This window comes from Hyaena hyaena, unplaced genomic scaffold (genome assembly GCF_003009895.1).
Source record: "Hyaena hyaena isolate Hyena2069 unplaced genomic scaffold, ASM300989v1 scaffold_42, whole genome shotgun sequence".
In the NCBI taxonomy this organism is placed as follows: Eukaryota; Metazoa; Chordata; class Mammalia; order Carnivora; family Hyaenidae; genus Hyaena; species Hyaena hyaena.
Genome location: NW_024080674.1, coordinates 4,661,646 through 4,680,606, shown reverse-complemented (window position 1 = coordinate 4,680,606; position 18,961 = coordinate 4,661,646). Strand labels below are relative to the sequence as shown.

At 49.2% G+C, this 18,961-nt stretch overlaps 1 protein-coding gene across 1 annotated transcript in view; it reads right to left on the bottom strand.

Annotated features, from left to right (window-relative positions):
* Positions 1-6,468: 6,468 nt before the first annotated feature.
* Positions 6,469-18,961, bottom strand: part of KCNB1 (potassium voltage-gated channel subfamily B member 1) — a 91,874-nt gene continuing 79,381 nt past the window's right edge. The window contains exon 2 of the mRNA XM_039230010.1: positions 6,469-9,300. Within this exon, the coding sequence (XP_039085941.1) occupies positions 7,291-9,300 (2,010 nt within the window). The 3' untranslated portion in view covers positions 6,469-7,290. The remainder of the gene's footprint in view (positions 9,301-18,961) is intronic.

The following is an 18,961-nucleotide window of genomic DNA, read 5'->3' as shown; positions in this document are numbered from 1 at the left end:
AGCTGTGTTTTTGTTGCATTTTGTTTTGAAGAAAGTAGCTGATCAGGCTATCCGTGCAAACCTTCTGTCCTACCTCACTTCATATAATAAAACCACCTACACCTCGCCTGGACTTGGGGTCATCCGAAGGACGAAGGCCCACCTCCTCCAAACCCACCAGTACACTTGAGGGGGAGGGTTATTTTAAAACCTCTTCTGTCAAATGCTCTCCTTGGAGAAGCAGTAAGTACCCAGATGTACTCGGGAAGGGGCTAGAGATGTGGGCGACTGGGCAGGCAGAGCCTTGTTTTGCTGTAAAATTGGATTACAGCTGCTTCTCTCTTTTGGTCCTTCTGGATTTACTTCATTGGGTGGGGATTTTCAAACATCTTAAATGGGATTTTCTGTTTTGTTTGCCAGGGGGGGGAAAAAAGCCCTTTTGGAATGGTGCCATCGGCTGTTGCCTGGGCGGTGAGGCGGCTGGCTAGTGGATCAAAGACCATTGCATCTGGTGTACAGAAAGCCTCGGGCCTTATGAGGACACAGAGTCTGGGCCGAAGAGCAGCACCGTGACATGGTCAGCCGGAGACGGACTGTTCCTTGGCTGGTCGGGGGAGGGTAGCACGAGCCTCATCCCAGCCAGTGTGGTTCCTGTTAGGGCCCTGCGGAGAGGCTGGAGGAGTGACCAGCAGGGGTGAGGCAGGGGGGAAGCGGTGTATCTGGCTAGCACTTCCTTCCCTGGCGCCCCTGCAGAAAACTCCACATCCCGGAATTTGAGTTCCTGCTAACTGTATCCCCTGCTTTTGCCTCAATGCCTTGAGCCCATGCCTAGATGTCCAAACCACACACACACACACACACACACACACACACACCCAGAGAGAGAAAGAGAGAGGAGAATTGCCCTGGTTTTCAGTCCCCTTGCCATGCAAAGCAAGGGTCTCTCTGCAACATCCATTTTGTGCATGATCTAGCCTCTTTTTATGCAGCTCATCCCGGACACAGCACCGACTTCTGTGGTGAGGCAGCCCTGCCTGGGAGAAGCACTTTCTTTTCTCAACTTGAGCTGAAATGGACCAGGTTGTTCCTTTCACTTCAGAGGCTCCTGCAAGCCACCGGGCAAGCAGATGACTTCTTCTTCAGGAGAACTGCCCCCCTCCCTCCCCATCCCGGCCAGCCCTTAGAAGATCTTTTCAGGATCTTTGCAGAGAGGAATGGAGAGTTAGAATCAGAGGGGCAAAAAAAAAAAAAAAAAAAAAAAAAAAAAAAAAAAAAAAAAGATGAGGGACCGCTGGGTTCAGCAGAGCCCCTTCCAAACCCGGGTTCAGCAGAACCCCTTCCAAACCCATTTCTTCCGGTTGGCATTTGGGAGAAGTTCAGGAAAAATTCCAGGTTAATACAAAAGAAGGGGCAGTGGATGGGAACTCAAATGACACAGTCTCTCTCTAGATGAAAACAGCCACAGGCTAGAGTGTTTGCTTATCTGGGCGTCAAACCTAGCAAACTACTAGGAGACAATTTTGTTTTGTTCTTGTGCAAAAGTTAAAAAAAAAAATCTAGTCTGTTTTATTTGGCTCTGGTTCAAACCATGTTACCAGGAATTTTGGGGGGTGGGAAAACTCCTATTAGGGTCATCGTCCAGAATAATACATTTGTCCTTCGATTGGTTTCCTCTTGGGGTTTATTCAAAGGGATGGTTCACTGTCACCGGAGTCCAGATTCGGCTCAGATCCCTGATCTGGACAGAGGCCAGAGTCCTGGAGCTGATAGTGAGGCAGGTGGGGTATGAACACGTAAATGAATGGAAGTTGGAGATTATCTGGCCTTTTCTTCATCTTCCTGCAGGAGTTGAAGAGTGGAGAATCACTTTCTGCTGATGATCCTGCTTCGTGAGACGGCCTCTGCCCACCAGAGGCTGGAAGCTGCCTGGGGGGATTAATCAGGACATTCCAGAAACTCCCTGCTGCCCGATAGGTGGGAACTGCAGAAACACACTGCCCTTGCCACACGTCTCTGATGCTAGGGAGTCAGGCGGCTGGGGAGGGATGGGGAGATGTGCTGGCAGATTCTGGGGGACACGTCTTCTCAGGGTTTGGCTGCAAGCCTGTCTATTGCTTTTTGGTGAGGCTGTCGGAAATGGATTAAAATGAGGAACTGGTAACGAGTTGATGAGATCTGAGGCCCCAGCATGTTCTCTGAGGTCTGCACGAACCTGAAAGTGCTCTGGCCTTCGGATCCAGTTGATGTTACAAGGGAGCAGGGTGTTTGCAACAGGCCAGCCAAGAGGGGCTTCGGTGTGTCCTGGGCCTCAGTGGGAAGCTTGCTTGCATGAGATTTTTGGTTCCAAGATCTCTGGGGATGAGAAAATTCAGTCTCTTCCAAGCGCCAGCAGAGGGTGGGGGAGAATGAGCTGAACCAGCCCACGTTCTATCCCGATGGTGAGGGCCGTCCGCAGCCCTGCCTCCCCTGGCCTCACTCCTGGATCCATGCCCAGGATTCTTAACAACAATAAGTAAGAGAAACACACAGAACGAGGCAAGTAACAGTGTCCACAGACTCTAGACCAAGTGTCAGGAAATGCCTGCACGAGGAAGTCAGAACCCAAAGTCCTTCCCCATCCCCAGAAAGTCAGAATCAAAAGGAAGAAAAGAAAGCAAGCCCAAGGGGCCATGGGGGGAAATGAAAAAGACCAGAGAATATCAGCTATGCTAATGACCAAGAATAAAACTCCTAAAATGTTATTCTAGATTACAAAAGAAGCAAAGAGACTAAGTGGTCCTATTACAACTTTGCCAAAAACACATATGTATCTATATACTTTTTATCTGAACAGGGAGAGAAACTACATGGGTGTCCTGCGATGTAGACCCGCATCAGACACTTCTAGAGCCAGAGAAACGGCAACAGGAAACGCAGAGGTAACTTTTTATTTCTGGGCGTAGCCAGGCTGGTTTGGGTCCCCCTGGCTGAGTGAAAGCATTTGGATGCTGTCACGTAAGTGGTGAGAAATGAGGAAACTACAGCTCAGGGCTGGAGGCTCTTCACTGGCTGGGGGCCGCAGAGGTGAGCCCTTCTTCCTCCCGCCACAGGAAAAGCCCTTTTCCAAAGGATCATGTCCTAGAGGCGCTTTGCCTCTGCTCTCATTGGATTCAAAGTTACGTAACTGGAGCCTGAAGTCGGGGGTTACCTTACTTGGGACTAGTTAGCAAAGAAATAAGGAGCGAGGGGGTGGGGGGAGGGCGAGAGACAGAGAGACAGAGACAGAGAGACCTGGCTCTAGTGACCTTTGTCCGTGGTGAAGTTTAAATTTCCCCTTGTCCATGGATTAGACACTCCAGCCATGACTTGGAGCAAGACAGAAATGTACATTAGTTACAAACATGAATACATCACAGTTTTACAGAAGAGAATACGGTTTCTTTTTCTCCTCAGAAAAGTGGGTCTTATTAGGAGAAAGGGCAGGGGTGAAGCTACAGTCACCAAGACGTGAGGGGGGAGAGCTGGGAATCAGTTTGGCAAAGTCTGTTGTCGCCAGCACTTCTGGGGTGGGGGAGGGGGGCAGCCGGGCGAGTTGAAAGGAAATGGGCTCCTCAGGATTTCGCTGTTCCTGGTCTTCTTCTTCTTCCTTCTCGATCCCCAGTGCTTTTAGAGAAAGGGACTTCACGGTACCAAATGTCCTCTCCTCTTTTTTTCTTTCCTCATTAAGTGTGCTTAAGATAAAATTCCTAGAGAAGGCACTGAGAAATCTACTGCACCGAAGTCCTGTTGTTTTTCTTTACCCAAAGATTTAAAAAAAAAAAAAAAAAAAGTGAAAAAACCGACTCCTCCAGAGGTGGCCCACCTCTCCCTGCAGGTCGCAGATTCCTCTGTGTGGTCGGGACACACACAGCCACCTGGTCCCTAGCCCTTACTGATAATGGTGGAAGCTGGAAGCCACGTTGGGCTGGGTTGACGAATCTCACTGACTTCGCCAAAGGGACCAGGCACTCACCCACTCTAGCCCCTAGCTTGCTTTCTTTGAGTCGACTTTTTGTGTTGTTGTTGTGTGTTTTTTTTTTTTTTTTCTTTTCCCATTTTTGTTGGTTCAGGAATTGGTGGGACATAGATCACCAAGTAAAAGTGGGTATTTGCCTCCAAATCATGCTTTCTTCTCTTCCCATGAGTACCTGTCTGTGAAGGTCAGCTTCTCAGTGGAGACTCTTAGGTAGATTTCCCAGTGCATGTACGCAGGTACAGGTAGGGTGTACACATATTAAAAACCGGGGTATGTTTCTTTTTGGCAGGTGGGGCCTGGGAAAACTTAACAATACTCTATTTTGAATTGGGCACAGGGTAAAAGCTATATTCCCACAATACATACACAAGTAAAAGAAAAAACTGAAACAAAATGCAATACTTTCTAAGCATAGTATATGCTGAGTTTCAATTATTTTGTTTCTATAAGAACTCTATAGGACTCTGGCTAGTAAGCCTGAAAAGGTAGGTTCTTAATGATACTTCTGAATTCGTCCTTCAAAAGTGACTCCATAAAATGCTACTTTAAGGTCAGACAGACTACACAGGGAAAGAAGGGTCAGGTCCTGTGTGACCACACAAGGCAGAAAGGGCCTTTGGTTACAAGGAGAGTTGCACCAATCGGTTATTAGTTTAAAAAGAAAGAATGAACGAACGAACTCAGATCCAATCTGTACACTTCTCGTCTGCTTCAACCGACAAATGAAATGCCTTGATTTGAAGAAGGGGTGGTAAGTTCCTTCTCGCTATATATGGCTATATTTAAACATGTTCACTTTCCTGATATGTAAAATAGACTATATTATTGTTATTAATTTTTACAGATAGCATCAGCTCTAAAAATATCTGAATCGGAAATCACAACTATTTACTTTTATCAAAAAGCATTTGTTTTCCCTGAATTTTCACATTTGTGCTGATGGCCGACGTAAATGGTCATGAAAACAAAGAAGAGACAGGTGAGGTGACATGGGCCGGGGAGGACTGTCCATCGGCCGCTCCTCAGTGGGGCCCCCAGCCCGCACTGCGTGCCCGGCAAAGCGCTTGGGGGCGTGGCTGCTTCCTCTCTCTCTGGGGAGCTACCAGCACAGGATGACCTCACACTTTCCCTGCCCCTTAAGTCCCTTTGCAGCGGCTGTGAAGGTGAAGAAACCTCAAGCAAGATACTTCGGCATTGGCATCGTATCCTTCATTAACACAGCAAAGGACAGGACTGCAGCCTCCCGGAAGGATCCACAGTCCTTGGAGACACTGAGAAGCAGTGTGAACCAGGTGCACATTCAGCGGAGTACATGTGTTTTTAAGGGCGGTGGAATGACTCCGTGCCATCACACCTGTGACAGGCGGCCAGCCTCATGTCACTGTACAGAGGGCAGGCAGAAGGACTCCGTGATTACCTGTGTACTGACGGGTGGCTCAGGCCATTACACTAACAGGCAGACCAATAACACACTGAAGAACAGGCGACCCACACCATGTATGTTCCATCAGGAAAACGTATGCCTGTCACGGTGCAGTGGGTTGGCAGATCTACACTACTGTACTTGGGACACCATCCATCAAAGTTGTGTTTAGAGAGCAACATCGGTCCATTGTACTACAGACAGGCAGGTCAACGACATGTCATCTTTACCGACAGATGGGCCAACAGCATGGTGTCATGCTAACCAGGGGCTCAACCCAATGTTGGGCTCAATGTTTCTGAACTGAGGAATGGCCCAATGCCACCATCCTGTGGACCGAAATCACGCAGGCCAACGCCAGGGCATCGAACTACGACAGGAAGACCAACACTAAGAAACACACCGGAACCATTCACAACGCACACAAATACTTATTGCTTTTGTCTGTACTGGCTGCATTGATGGCTGCAGAAGGGAGAGCTGAGTTCAAGTACAGACAGTGACACTGAAAACACACCAACAGCTGGTTGACAAGAAAGAGAACAGAGTAAACACCCAATGCCCACCGCCTACTGTATTCTTCTGAGATGCGCGTGTTTCCCGTACACATGACTCCATGAGAGGCCCCACTCAAGGGCTCAAGTACCCTTCCTCGCAAGGGGGCTGACAGGAAGCTTCAGAGGGACAGGGAAGGAGCCCACAGAGTTTGACACGGCAGACAGCAATCCCAGCCCAACATCACCCACTGCGGCCAGACACAGGCTTGTAGTCAACAACCCAACTGCAGTCCCAGAAAGTGGCCCACGGGAAATAGTGCTTGTTTTAAAGTGCGAGATCTCGACACTGTCCCTGGTAGAACCTATTTTTGAAAAACGTAAAGTGCTTTTTATTTTAACATTTTTTTTTTAAACTTGAATACCACAGGAAACAAAAAAGAATTTCTATTATAGTAGATGCTTTCCTGCTGCCACAGGAAGTATTCAAAAGTCTGAACTGGGCATTTCAATTGGGGAATTTTTTTTTTCCCTTTCATTTTCGCAGGTAAAAAAAAAACAGATTTTATTCTGTTCTTCGATAACATACAGTCCCTTTGAATAAGCTATTTCTTTTGCATATTTGACACTTGCATATCTTTTGAGTCTACGCTAATGATGTACAGAGAGGGTTTTCCTTATACAACCCTAAAGCAATGCTCACAGTTCACACTGTTGGCTGAGTGCCTGCCGTCTGAACCCTTCCCAGATTGCCAGGGGGCAATTAGAATCAAGTACAAGTGGTGCAACTCACCCTGATGATATCTCAAAATAAAATCTCAGGTACTACGGAACACTGAAGTCAATGAAGACATTTGACTAAAGGTTTTGCGCTGGGACCGTGGTTTATGGTGCAGAAACTTCCCCATGACGTGAGCATCCTCTGTAGCCTTCTATCAGTGGGATCCAATCGGGAGGTGATGTGCAGGAGTTCCTCGCGGTGGCTAGGCCACACCCGGAACTGAATCAGACAACCTGGCCACTTGTTGTCCGGCATCCTTCTCCAGCCGAAGCCCGAGGGATGGAGATGTCACCCCCTGAGGCCGTGATGGAGAGCCGTGACAGAAGAGTAGGCGGCCTTGGTTAGGTCTAGCATGTGGTAGTGGTGGCTATGAGTTCTGCCCGTACCCTCTCCCAAAGAGGGCAGTAGAGTTGTTACAAGGAGACGCCATAGCCTGTGGCTTGGCCGACTTCATTCTATTGTACCTGTCATGGCTCTCAGGGCCCTAGGGAGCCTCCTCTGGAGTGCTTCTCCTGTCTGCGGGCTCTGCAGAGCCTTTCTGTTCCAGAGTTCGTGCAGAAAAGCTCACAGCACGCCTCTGAGGTCTTTTGCCACAAGTCTCTGCTGCAGGTGGGGTAGCTCAGAGGCTCTGATCCCGTGTGCTTCCGTGGGCCCCTCCCCCTGGCAACACGCGGACGTCGGGGGAGATGTGGTTCTCGAGTTTGCACTTTTCCTGACCACCGGGGCCTTTTCCAGTCAATGCTTCTGTAGAGTAAATACAGTTCTGCCTTAAGAACTTAGGGGAGGTGGGTAAGGGGGAGCTTTCAAAGTGGTTCTTCTCTGATCTTGTCCCGACGCTGAACTTGGGACTGGTGCTCACATGCACGCTCTTGGGAGGGCTGGAATCCACACTGTAGAGAACCTGCCCCTCGTCGTCCGTGTCCGCATCAATGTACTGGTGGATACCTGCTTCGAAGTTGAATGCTATTGCTGTGGGTTTCTCAGGCGACCGGGGGGGTGTCCTAGCACTTGCTGTGGTATAGACGGAGGACTCTGGACTCAGTACAGGCCTGTCCAAGAGTGTGGCGCACTCTAGTCCAGCGACAGCAGCTGCAGCGCCCCCCCGGTTCCTGAGAGGGTCATGGTACATCCCCAGAACGGGGACTAGCGGACTGGGGTCACCCTCCATGAAGTTGACTTTAAGTGCTCGTAGCTTCAGGGGGTTGCTCGTCTTCATAGAACTCTTGGGGCTCTCAATGAAGAAAGTAGAGCGTTGGCTGGCATCAGGGGTGGGGTTGGCCTCCACAAATCTCCCACCACTGGCACCCAGAGCTCCCCTCCAGCCCATCTCTGGGGCCATGCTGCCCCCAGGCTTGCTGGGAAGTGACGCCAAGGGGCTGTGGGAGAATCTGGTGGCTTCGGGGAAGTCTGTGGCACAGCTAATGAAGCTATCAATACTCGACATGCTTCGCATATCGATGACACCTTCTGTACGCGTGGGCAGAGGGGCTACGGGGCTGGGGATACTCTCCATTTCAAGTTCTTCCTTTGGTTTGCTCTGTGTGGCTGACTCCTTGGTATTGAGGATGGGCTGGGATTGGGTCTTGGCCATCTTATTGTACATGTCTTCCAACTGCTGGACGTTCAGGTGCTGAGGACTAGATGACGATCTGGCCTTTTCAGGGGACCCCTGCTCCTTGGTTTCAAAGGACTTACTTGAGCTAGTTTCAGACAGTGTCCTCTTTGTCCATTTCCATTTGTTGGGAGACAAGTGATTATCTTGCACCTTGTCCTTCTTACTCATATTTTCTCCATTTTTCTCCACCACGATGTCCATCATCTCGATGCTCCGGGCAAAAGCATCTTTCATGTTCATGGATACGATGCTGCCATTCCTCTTGGCTCTCTCCAGAGCCTCTCTCCGCTTGATTGCTTTCTCCTGCCTCTTCTGCTCCTTGTAGAACTCAGAGAAGTTATTGACGATGATTGGGATGGGAAGAGCAATCACCAGCACCCCTGCGATGCAGCAGAGTCCCCCCACAATCTTCCCCAGGAGAGTCTTGGGGTAGATGTCTCCATACCCAACTGTCGTCATGGTGATGGTGGCCCACCAGAAAGAGGCTGGGATGCTTTTGAACTTGGTGTCATCCTCATCCTTCTCAGCAAAGAAGACAAGGCTGGAGAAGATCATGATGCCCATGGCGAGGAAAAGGATGAGCAAGCCCAGCTCGTTGTAGCTCCTTCGCAGGGTGAAGCCCAAGGACTGGAGGCCAGTGGAGTGGCGTGCGAGCTTAAGGATGCGGAGGATACGCATGATGCGGAAGATCTGGACCACGCGGCGGACATTCTGGAACTGCAGCACACTCTTGTTGGATTCGGTGAGGAAGATGGTGACATAGTACGGCAAGATGGCCAACAAGTCAATGGCATTGAGCGGGCCCTTGAAGAACTTCCACTTCTTGGGTGAGGAGAGGAACCGCAGCAGGTACTCCATGGTGAACCATGCAATGCACACGGCCTCCACGTGAGCCAGCTGGGGGTTGTCTGTGGTCTGGCCGAACTCGTCCAGGCTCTGCAGCTCGGGCAGCGTGTTGAGCGACAGAGCGATGGTGGAGAGGACGATGAACATGATGGAAATGATGGCCAGGATCTGCAAGGAGAAGAGAGTGGGATTGAGTTACTAACCTTCGAGAGGATGATCTTCCTAACACCCTGGTCTGCGGGGGCTCCTCAACCGTTCAAGAGCATTTTCATATCTCACTAGTCACTTAATGGCTGGGTGTTTGAGCTAAAAAGGTCATTTATTCAAACCATCTTTTGTCACATGTAGAAACCAAAGCCCAGAGACTGCAATGATTTGGAGCTAAGGAGGTTTGAAAGAGAGCATAGGGCAGCAATTTAAGAGCTTGGGCTCTGGTGTCCGGTTGTTTTGGGTTTAAATCCCAGCTCGGCCACTTCTTACCTTGAGACAGTTGTTTTTTCTCTCTAAGCCTCAGTTTCTTCATCTGCAAAATGGGAGGGTAAATAACAGTGTCTATCTCAGAGAGCTGCTATGAAAAGTAAATGTGTTAACGTGTGCAAAGTTGGGACAGCTTCCAGCAGCACACAGGGAGTGTCTGATAAACACCAGCGATCTTCAAGGGGGCGATCTCTCAGCCCACACCCCACACCAGCCCGTCAGCTGAGATTGCCCAGGCTCTGAGTGGCATGGCTGGTCTTTGCTTCCGGCCCTGTTCCAAAATGGCCTGCTATATCCTGTGAGCAAATGCCGTTGCTGCCTGCATGTGAAAGTTTTCCATTCTTTGCAGTCAATCCCTACGCACAACGCATGGTGGTCAAGCCTACATTTTTACTTCGACCTCTCTCTTAGGGCCTCTCCTGCCACAGGCTCCCAAACGTCACATTTCTCTGGCCACATCAATCCCGCGTGTCTGTGTCTCTTCTTCTCTGTTCAGTGAACTCCAGTCCATCTTTTAAAACCCAGCCCCTGTGGCCCCTCTCTGCAGAGGTCATTCCTGCAGAGGGACTGGCCGCTCCATTTGGGTTCCCTCAACACTTTGCCTTACCTTGGGTGCTTTTACACACATCCCATTACGGAGGTGTGTGCGTCCATCACTGCTCAGGGATGGGTTCAGAGCCTGGTCTCCGTAGCCCTAGCACCTAGCCCAGGGCAGGGGCTCCCCAAGTGTTTGCTCACTGCTGCCCAGGTTCCAGAGTGACAAGTGGAAGTGCTGGCTTCTGTTTATTTTTATTTTTTTATTTATTTCTAGGAGAGAGAGAGACAGCATGAGCAGGGGAGGGTCAGAGAGAGAGGGAGTGACAGACTCTGAAACAGGCTCCAGGCTCCGAGCTGGCAGCCAGCACAGAGCCCGACGCGGGGCTCGAACCCACGAACCGCGAGATCATGACCTAAGTGAAAGTCGGATGCTTAACCGACTAAGCCACCCAGGCGCCCCTTTAATGTTTTTTTTAAATCTTTGCGAGAGAGAGAGAGAGAGAGAGAGAGAGAGAGAGAGAGAGAAAGTGTGAGCGTGGGAAAGGCAGAAAGAGGAGACAGAGGCTCCAAAGCAGGCTGTATGCTGATAGCACAGAGCCCCATGCGGGGAACCAACTCATGAACTGTGAGATCATGACCTGAGCCGAAGTCTGACACTTAACCAACCGGGCCGCACAGGTGCCCCCAATGTACCCTGTGTCTTTAATACAAAAGTTTTGAGTGTTAATTCCTTGATTTGCACACACCAAAAAAGCAAAAACTTTTGTAATCACTGTAAAAAGAAATACCCAATACACGTAAAAGTAGGTCAAGTTTATATATATTTACGAAACATAATCAAATGGACACCTGTGAACCCACCACCCAGGAGAACACACCGGGTGTGGAACAGAAATGCCGGCTGACCTTCTCGCAGGTCCTTCCTCACCCCGTGGGTAACCAGAACTTTTTCTCCTCCCTTGTCTTTTCTGTAGAGTTTTTTAAAATTTATTTTTGAGAGAGAGAGAGAGAGAGAGAGGGAGAGAGGGAGGGAGGGAAAGAACTCAAGTAGGGGAGGGCCAGAGGGAGAGGGAGAGAGAGAATTCCAAGCAGGCTCCACAGTGACAGTGCAGAACTGATGTGGGGTTCAGCTCCACGAACTGTGAGATCATGACCTGAGCCGAAACCCAGAGTCAAATGCTTGACCGACGGAGCCATGCAGGTGCCCCATCTGTAGAGTTTTAGTACAGAGGTAGATGTCCTTAACAAATTACTGTTTTGTCTTGCTCAGGACTGACATCCTTCTGTACGCATCTTTTTGCTGCCTGTACTCTTTATTCGATAGTAAAACAGCAACAACAGCACACACTGCTCACCTTCTCTGTTCTATTTTAGCCTCGCCCTAAGAAATGACATTTGCAAAGATGCTGAGTTTGTGTGCTAGGGGAAGATGTGTTAAATATTCATTAACATAAATGTGTGCTTATTGGAATAAAGCATTTCGGCAGCACACTTTGGGAACTCCAGCACTGAGTTAGGAGTGTGGGTCCTAGAGGTAGACTCCAGCTGGGTGGCCTTGGCATTGAAACTTTCCTTGCCTCAGTTTTCAAATTTGTAAAATGGGGATATTCTAGTCATTCACAACTGGGGATGATTTTGACCCCCCAGGGGATTTTTGGCAAATTCCATAGACATTTTTGTTTGTCACAACTTGGGGGAGGGAGATACTGCTGGCAGCAGGTGAATGGAGGCCTGAGACGCTACATCCTACCTTGACCTCGCACAAGCCAGCTCCACAGTGAAGAATTATCTGGCTCAAAATGTCGATCGTACGAAGGTTGAGAAGTCCTGGGCTATACTGATAGCCAGCCCCTCATAAATTATAGAGTGGGGGACAAGGAGGTTACGCACGTAGAGTTACCAGCACAGGGTTAGACACAGAGTGGGCCCTGGCTTTCTGGGGACCCCCAGCCAGCGCCGTAGGCTGAGCCTGGCAGGCTGCTGTTCTGGGCACTGACCCCCCCAGCCAGGAGGGAGCTGATTCTGGGGAGCCTGTTCCTTTAACAGCTGGGAGGTCCCATTTCCCCCAGAGGCTGGCAAGGGAAGCCTGCTCCAGTTTCTAACCCCCAGACAACTCCAGGGAAGGCCCACATAATTGCTGTTCTGCTGACAGACGCATGAATTATGCACCCGGCATATTATGTACAGTCCTTAGGGCTTGTTATTTTAAAGAGGGCACCACCTTTGTACCTGAGAATGCACCCTCCCCTTCCCTCCTCTTAGCCTCAGGATGCCTAGAAAAGAAGAAAAGGGGGCAGAGGCTTCACTGGATCCTGGTGGGGGAGGGCCGCCTGCTGCTCAGGGCTGTGTTGGGAAGGTCAGAGCGCCTCAGGCCTCCTTCCCCAAGATGGCATGCAGGGTCTTCCTCTGCACCCCCTCCTGACCCTGCCCACAAGAGTGTTTTCTTTCCTGGACCCACTGGAGCCTTTAGAGTCAGGGCCACACAGGGCATCTGGGTGGCTCAGTCGATTAAGCATCTGACTTTGGCTCAGGTCATGATCTTGCTGTTTGTAGGTTTGAGTGCCACGTTGGGCTCTGTGCTGACAGCTCAGAGCCTGGAACCTGTTTCAGATTCTGTGTCTCCTCTCTCTGCCCCTCCGCCGCTCACGCTCTGTCTCACTCTGTCTCTCAAAAGTAAATAAATGTAAAAAAAAAAAATTTATGGGGCGCCTGGGTGGCTTAGTCGGTTGAGCGTCCGACTTTCGCTTGGGTCATGATCTCACGGTTCGTGGGTTCGAGCCCCGCGTCGGGCTCTGTGCTGACTGCCAGCTCAGAGCCTGGAGCCTGTTTCAGTCTGTGACTCCCTCTCTCTCTGACCCTCTCCTGCTCACGCTGTCTCTCTCTCTCTCTCCTAGAAATAAATAAAACATTAAAAAAAATACTATTTAAAAAAAAAATTTAGAGTCAGGGCCACACTTCCTGGCTGGGGCACTTCCAAATGGGAGTTAAACCTGCTGTACCTCAGTTTCTTTATCTGTAAGATCGGGGGGCGGGGGGAGGGCGGTGTCTAGTGCAAGGCTGCAATGAGAATTGAGTGAATTCATAAGGCCCCTAGATCAGCTTTTATTGCTACTATTACTCCACAGCCTTATACTTATTTATGAGCTGGTTTTGGATCTGGGTTTGAGTCCTGACACTGTTATTCCCAGCTGTGTGGCTTTGGACAAATCCTTTCCCCTCTCCGAGCCTCCATTTCCTTATCTCTCGAATGGAGATGAAAGTCATCTGGAGATGAAAGTAATCGAGCACTTAGCACATAACGGCCACTTAATATACATTATATTATTAAATTATTATTTGGGTAATTTATCGTCACCCCCCCCCCCCAGCCCCGGGACTGGTTGCTGAGGTCTGTGGACCCCAGTGCCTGGCGAAGGCAGCAGACACTGTACAAGCTTGGGCTCTGTTCTAAAAACCAAACAGTTTTGACCCAGTCTCCAGGACGGACCGCAGGGGCGGGGGGCAAGCCAGCAACCGGAGTCCTCCCGTCCTTGCTCAAACCTCTGTCTGGGCCTCGGCATCTCCAGCCCTATTTGCTTGGGATCTGAGCCCAATCAGGTTTGGGCAGGACTCCAGGAACCCAGGGAGCAAAGGCAAAAGCCAGGACAAGGGACAGAGAGGCAGGCCTCCAACTCCCTCCCTGTGACACAATTCTGGATCCTGGAACCCACCTGTCTGCATCAAATGGGGGAGGCGGCTTCGGTCCTCTGGGGGGAAGAGAGCAGCATCGGGAGTCCTGGGCGGGGGTCCAGGGGTGCTGGAGCTAAGCCCTCCTCCTAACTGGTGGTTGATCACGGGGATGCCCACCTTTGGCTCAGCAGCTATAAATACAAACTGTTTATCATTTCCTCCACACACTCCCCTGCTCTTCCAGGAATGTGAACAAGGCACAGAATATCTGTGCATAAAAGGGCACAGGCTCCTGTCTGGAAAGATGGGGAGACTCGAGCAAAAAGCAGCGAGGGGATCCATTCATGGTTACACAGCCCATTGGGGTCAAATGTGTACAAGTGACCAGAAGCTCTATAAGCTGAGAGCTGTTCAGGGCTTGGAAGCTGCCTGCCCCTCCTCCCCTTTTTAAACAAGGGTCATAGGGACGCCTGGGTGGCTTAGTCGGTTGAGCGTCCGACTTTCGCTTAGGTCATGATCTCGCGGTTCGTGGGTTCGAGCCCCGTGTCGGGCTCTGTGCTGACTGCCAGCTCAGAGCCTGGAGCCTGTTTCACAGTCTGTGACTCCCTCTCTCTCTGACCTTCCCCTGCTCACGCTGTCTCTCTCTCTCTCTCTCTCTCCTAGAAATAAATAAAACATTAAAAAAAAATAAAAAAAAATAAACAAGGGTCATAAACAATTTCTTTTAATTTTAACTCCAGTATAGCTAACATACAGTGTTATGATTAGTTTCAGTGTACAATACAGTGATTCAACAATTCGATGCATTACTCGGTGCTCATGGTGGTTAGTGTACTCTTACGTGGAAAAGTCTTCACACACAAGCATGTTCACAGCAACATTATCCGTAAATTAAAAAGTGGAGTCAACCCAAATGTCCATCACCTGATGACTGGATAAGCCGTGGTCGATCCACAGAGTGGAATATTATGTATCAGGAAGAGGGATGAGGGGCTGACACTTGTTACAACACGGATGAACCTTGAAACTTGATGTTAAGTGCAAGAAGCCAGACACAAAAGGCCACATACTGATTGGTTCCATTTAAATAAAGTGTCCAGAGAAGGCAAATCTATAGGGATACAAAGCAGATTAGTGGCTGCCAGGGTGGGAATATGGAATAGCAGTTGTGAAGGGGCATGAGGCATCTCGCTGGGGTGATAAAAGTGTTCTAAAACTGATGTAAGGGTGATGGCTGCACAACTTGGCAAATTCACTAAAAAAATCACTGAGCTGCACACCGGAAGTGGGGCAATCATAGGATATGTAAAATAAGACTTGATAAAAAGTTATAACATTTTTGCTTTCCATAAAGAGTATCCCATTGCTTTTTCTTGTCTGTTTTTGTTTTTGTGGTTTAAAGTAGGCTTCACACCCAGTGTGGAGCCCAATGTGGGGCTCGAACTCATGACCCTGAGATCAAGACCTGAGCTAAGATCAAGAGTCAGAGGCTCAGGGCACCTGGGCGGCTCAGTCAGTTAAGCATCTGACTTCAGCTCAGATTTTGATCTGTTTGTGAGTTTGGGCCCTGCATCGGGTGAGCCCTGCTTCTCTCTCTCTCTCTCTCTCTCTTTCTCTCTTTCTCTGTCCCTTTCTCTCTCCGCCTCTCTCTGCCCCTTGCTCACTTGCACCCTCTCTCTCTCAAAAAAAAAAAAAAAATCAGATGCTCAACTGAGCCATCCAGGCGCCCCTATTCCATTGCTTTTAATCCTCAGAGCCATATTGATAGATCATAGGAGAGAAGCAAAAACCCAAGCCCGGCTGTAAACCTTGCAATGACTCCACAAGCTCTTGGATAAAGTTCTAATTCTTTGCATATAGCTGGCATGTTTTTACTGAGTGCTTACCAAGGGCTATGCTAGTTGCTGGGGATGTAGCACGGATAAGAAAGACCATTTCTGTGGCCTCAAGGAGCTACTAGGGAGAAGTGGACAAAATAGCCCATAAGCCCAGGAGAGAACAGGATGATGTCAGATAGTGTTACATGTTACACGTTACTGAGAAAAAACAAACCAGTGGGATCAGGAGAGAAGCAAGGAGGCTTGCTGGGTAGTCAGGGCAGACCTATTTTGGGAGGTGTCCTGGTTGCTTAGACTTGAGGATAATCAGCGTGTCTTTCAAAGGTCTGAGCATTCCAGGTAGAAGGCATAGCATGTGCAAAGGCCCTGAGGTGGGAATGAGTTTAGCTTGATCAAGCAATAGAAAGAAGCTCAGTGTAGGAGGGACTGAATAAGAGGAAGTTGGAGGAGATGAGTTTGGAAAGGTTGGAGGAGGAACTGATGAGGAATGATAAAGAGATTTGGATTTTTATAGTAAGACTACCTTTCTTCTCTCCCTCTCCAAATTTTTCTGAATTTCCCACTGCATAGTCCATACTGCATCCTGGTGAAAACACAGTTCCCAAGCTGTACCACCGGGGTTGCTCAGACCTTGAGATTCTCACCGTGCTGTTCCCTCTGCCTTCAGTGCCCTTCCTCTCCTGCTTCTCCTGGCTGATTCCTACTGTCCCATGAGGCCCCAACTCAGGAGCCATTGCTCCAGTGAGCCTGCTCGGACCCCCAGGTCTAGGTTGGGTGTGTCCATCCTCCAAACCCCCACATGGCACTGATCTTGCTGAGCTGGAATTTTCTCCTGTGTCCCACAAAAGAACGCTAGCTCGTGAGGACCCAGGTTGAGTCTGTCTTGCACTGCTGTGTCCTTAGCTCCTGAAACAATGCCCGGCATAGAGTGGGTACTCCCTGAATAGTTGATGAATGAATGAACAAGCAAATGATTGAAACGGAGGCTCAGAGAATGAAGTGACTTTTCCAGGGCCACACAGCATGTTAGAGGTAGATCTGGGACTTGATCTCAGGTCTGTGGGTGTCCTGAAGACATTTTCAAGGACACAGTAGGAGGCAGCTTCCGGTCCATCAAATCTTTCTCTCCTTTTATGGCCCTTCCGCTTCCACAGCTTTAAAGGGGGATTACAGCTGGGGAGTTTTAATTAGAAGGGTCATTGGCACAGATCCGATTAAAGGGATTGGGAGCAGGCTGATGGTTGGTGCCCCCTCCCCGGCTGGTGGGGGCTACCAGTGGGGGATAGGTAAGAAATTGGAATCAGAAGGCTGCAGGTGGCGCTCCTGGGCACAAAGGGTCACGAATCCAGGGGTAGTGTGCTCGGACAACAGAGGAGGAAGGCCATGGGGTGAGCGAGGCAACAGCGGCTGTCACCATCAGAGGGCAACCAAGTCACAGAGGTGGAAAGTGGGTACAGCTGCATGGCTGGGGATATCTTAGGCATTATAAACCAGAGGCCTTGGGGGGGGGGTCTAAGGAATTTATTTTTACTTATTTGTCTAAGTTTCAAGATTGTAAGATTTCACATAAAAATCTAGATTTTCACATTCCCTTGGAAAATCAGATGATGCCTATACTCACCCTGCATTCCTGACAGCCACCACTGCCTGGAGCTAAGGAGTGGCTGCCCCTTTAGATGGCACATGGGCTCCCCAGTTTCCTATGCACCCTTTACTCCTTTTGTTATCTGTCAGGTCACTGTAGGTGCTGGGTTTGCAGTCCTGGACCTACTGATACAATATTGAAGATTGTAACCATTTATTGCTACTGTATATGAAGAACTTTCCAGACAAGACCTGCATCTAATTGCACAAGTCAGGCCAGGGGTATCCTTGTCCCCATATCCAATCCATCACCAAGTTGTGTCAATTCTGGCTCACAAGCATCTTTAGGTCTGTTCCATTCCCTCTCCTTGTGAGGCACCACCCTGTCCCAAGCCACCATCACCTCTCATTGGACACTGCAAACAGCCGTCTTCCTGGTCTCCCAAAAGACATCTGGCTCACTGTGGCAAAGACCACTAGATGTCCTCAATATCTGTTCTCCCTTCCTTCCACTGTAATAGAATGTTAGCTGGACATGAGCTACCCAGAATAAAGACTACATTTCCCAGTGTCCCTTGCAGTTCAATGTGGCCATGTGACTAAGTCTGGCCAATGGAATGCGAGCAGAAATGATGCTTGTCTTTGTTTCCTCTTTCTTGCTAGCTGGAAGGCAGATGTGATGGGCAGAGCTGAAGCAACTATCCTGGATCTGAGATGGAAGCTAATCCCAGCCCTAGACTGGCCCTTTAGTGAAAAAGTTTGCCAACTCCTAGTCTACCTTATAACATCTATCTTGTTTAAGCCACTGTATTTTGGGGTCTCACTGTTATAGTCACTTAATCGATACTCTGTTGAACTCTCCAGCCTTATCCTGTACCATGCTCCCCTTTGCTCTTTCACCTCAGGTGCATTAGTCTTCCTTTAGTCCCTCACAGTTCTCATGATTCTTCTGGCCACAGGGCCTTTGCCCATGCTGTTCCTTCTGTCTGGCAGGCTTTTTCCTTCGCTGTGTCTGGTCAGCTCCTAGTCATCCTTCTTATCTCAGCTCAGCCATCACCTCCTCCAGGAAGCCATCCCTGACCTTGATTTGATCAGGTCAAATCCCTAATTATAGACTTTCTGAATACATATCCTTCTCTTCATAACACTGTCCAAATTGCAATGTTACAATAATGTCTACCTCTGTAGAATGTAAGCAATTTAAGGGCAGGGTTTTTGTTTGATTTTTCTGAATCTTGAATCCTCAGGGCACATCACACATGCTTGATACATATTTATGGAATTTCATCCCAAAAACCACCTGCAAGTTGTGCTGTACCCTTGTACCCATTTTATAATTGGAGAAACTGAGGCTTAGAAAGACAATATCCAAAGTGACAATGAGGGAAGTGACTGAGGCAGGGTTTAATACCATGTCTACTCTTCTCTAAAGCCCTTCTTTGTTTTAACATGCAAGGACCTTTCTTATCCTAGAATCCTGGGGTTTGGGTTATAGTTTTTAACACATGTCATCACTTGAACCATGTCCCCCAGGTGACCTGACTCTTCTCTAGGTTGGGCATCCTTCTCCTAACAGGTCAGTTAAGCTCCCATGAGCCTTGGCAAAGCAGGGATTCTGGGAGCTGGTGACATTACAATCTCCTGCCCACCTAAGGACAATGTCTCTGGTGGTGGTGGCGGCCGTGGAGCCTTGACTCTGGTCCCTGCAGAGGGAGGGGTAACAG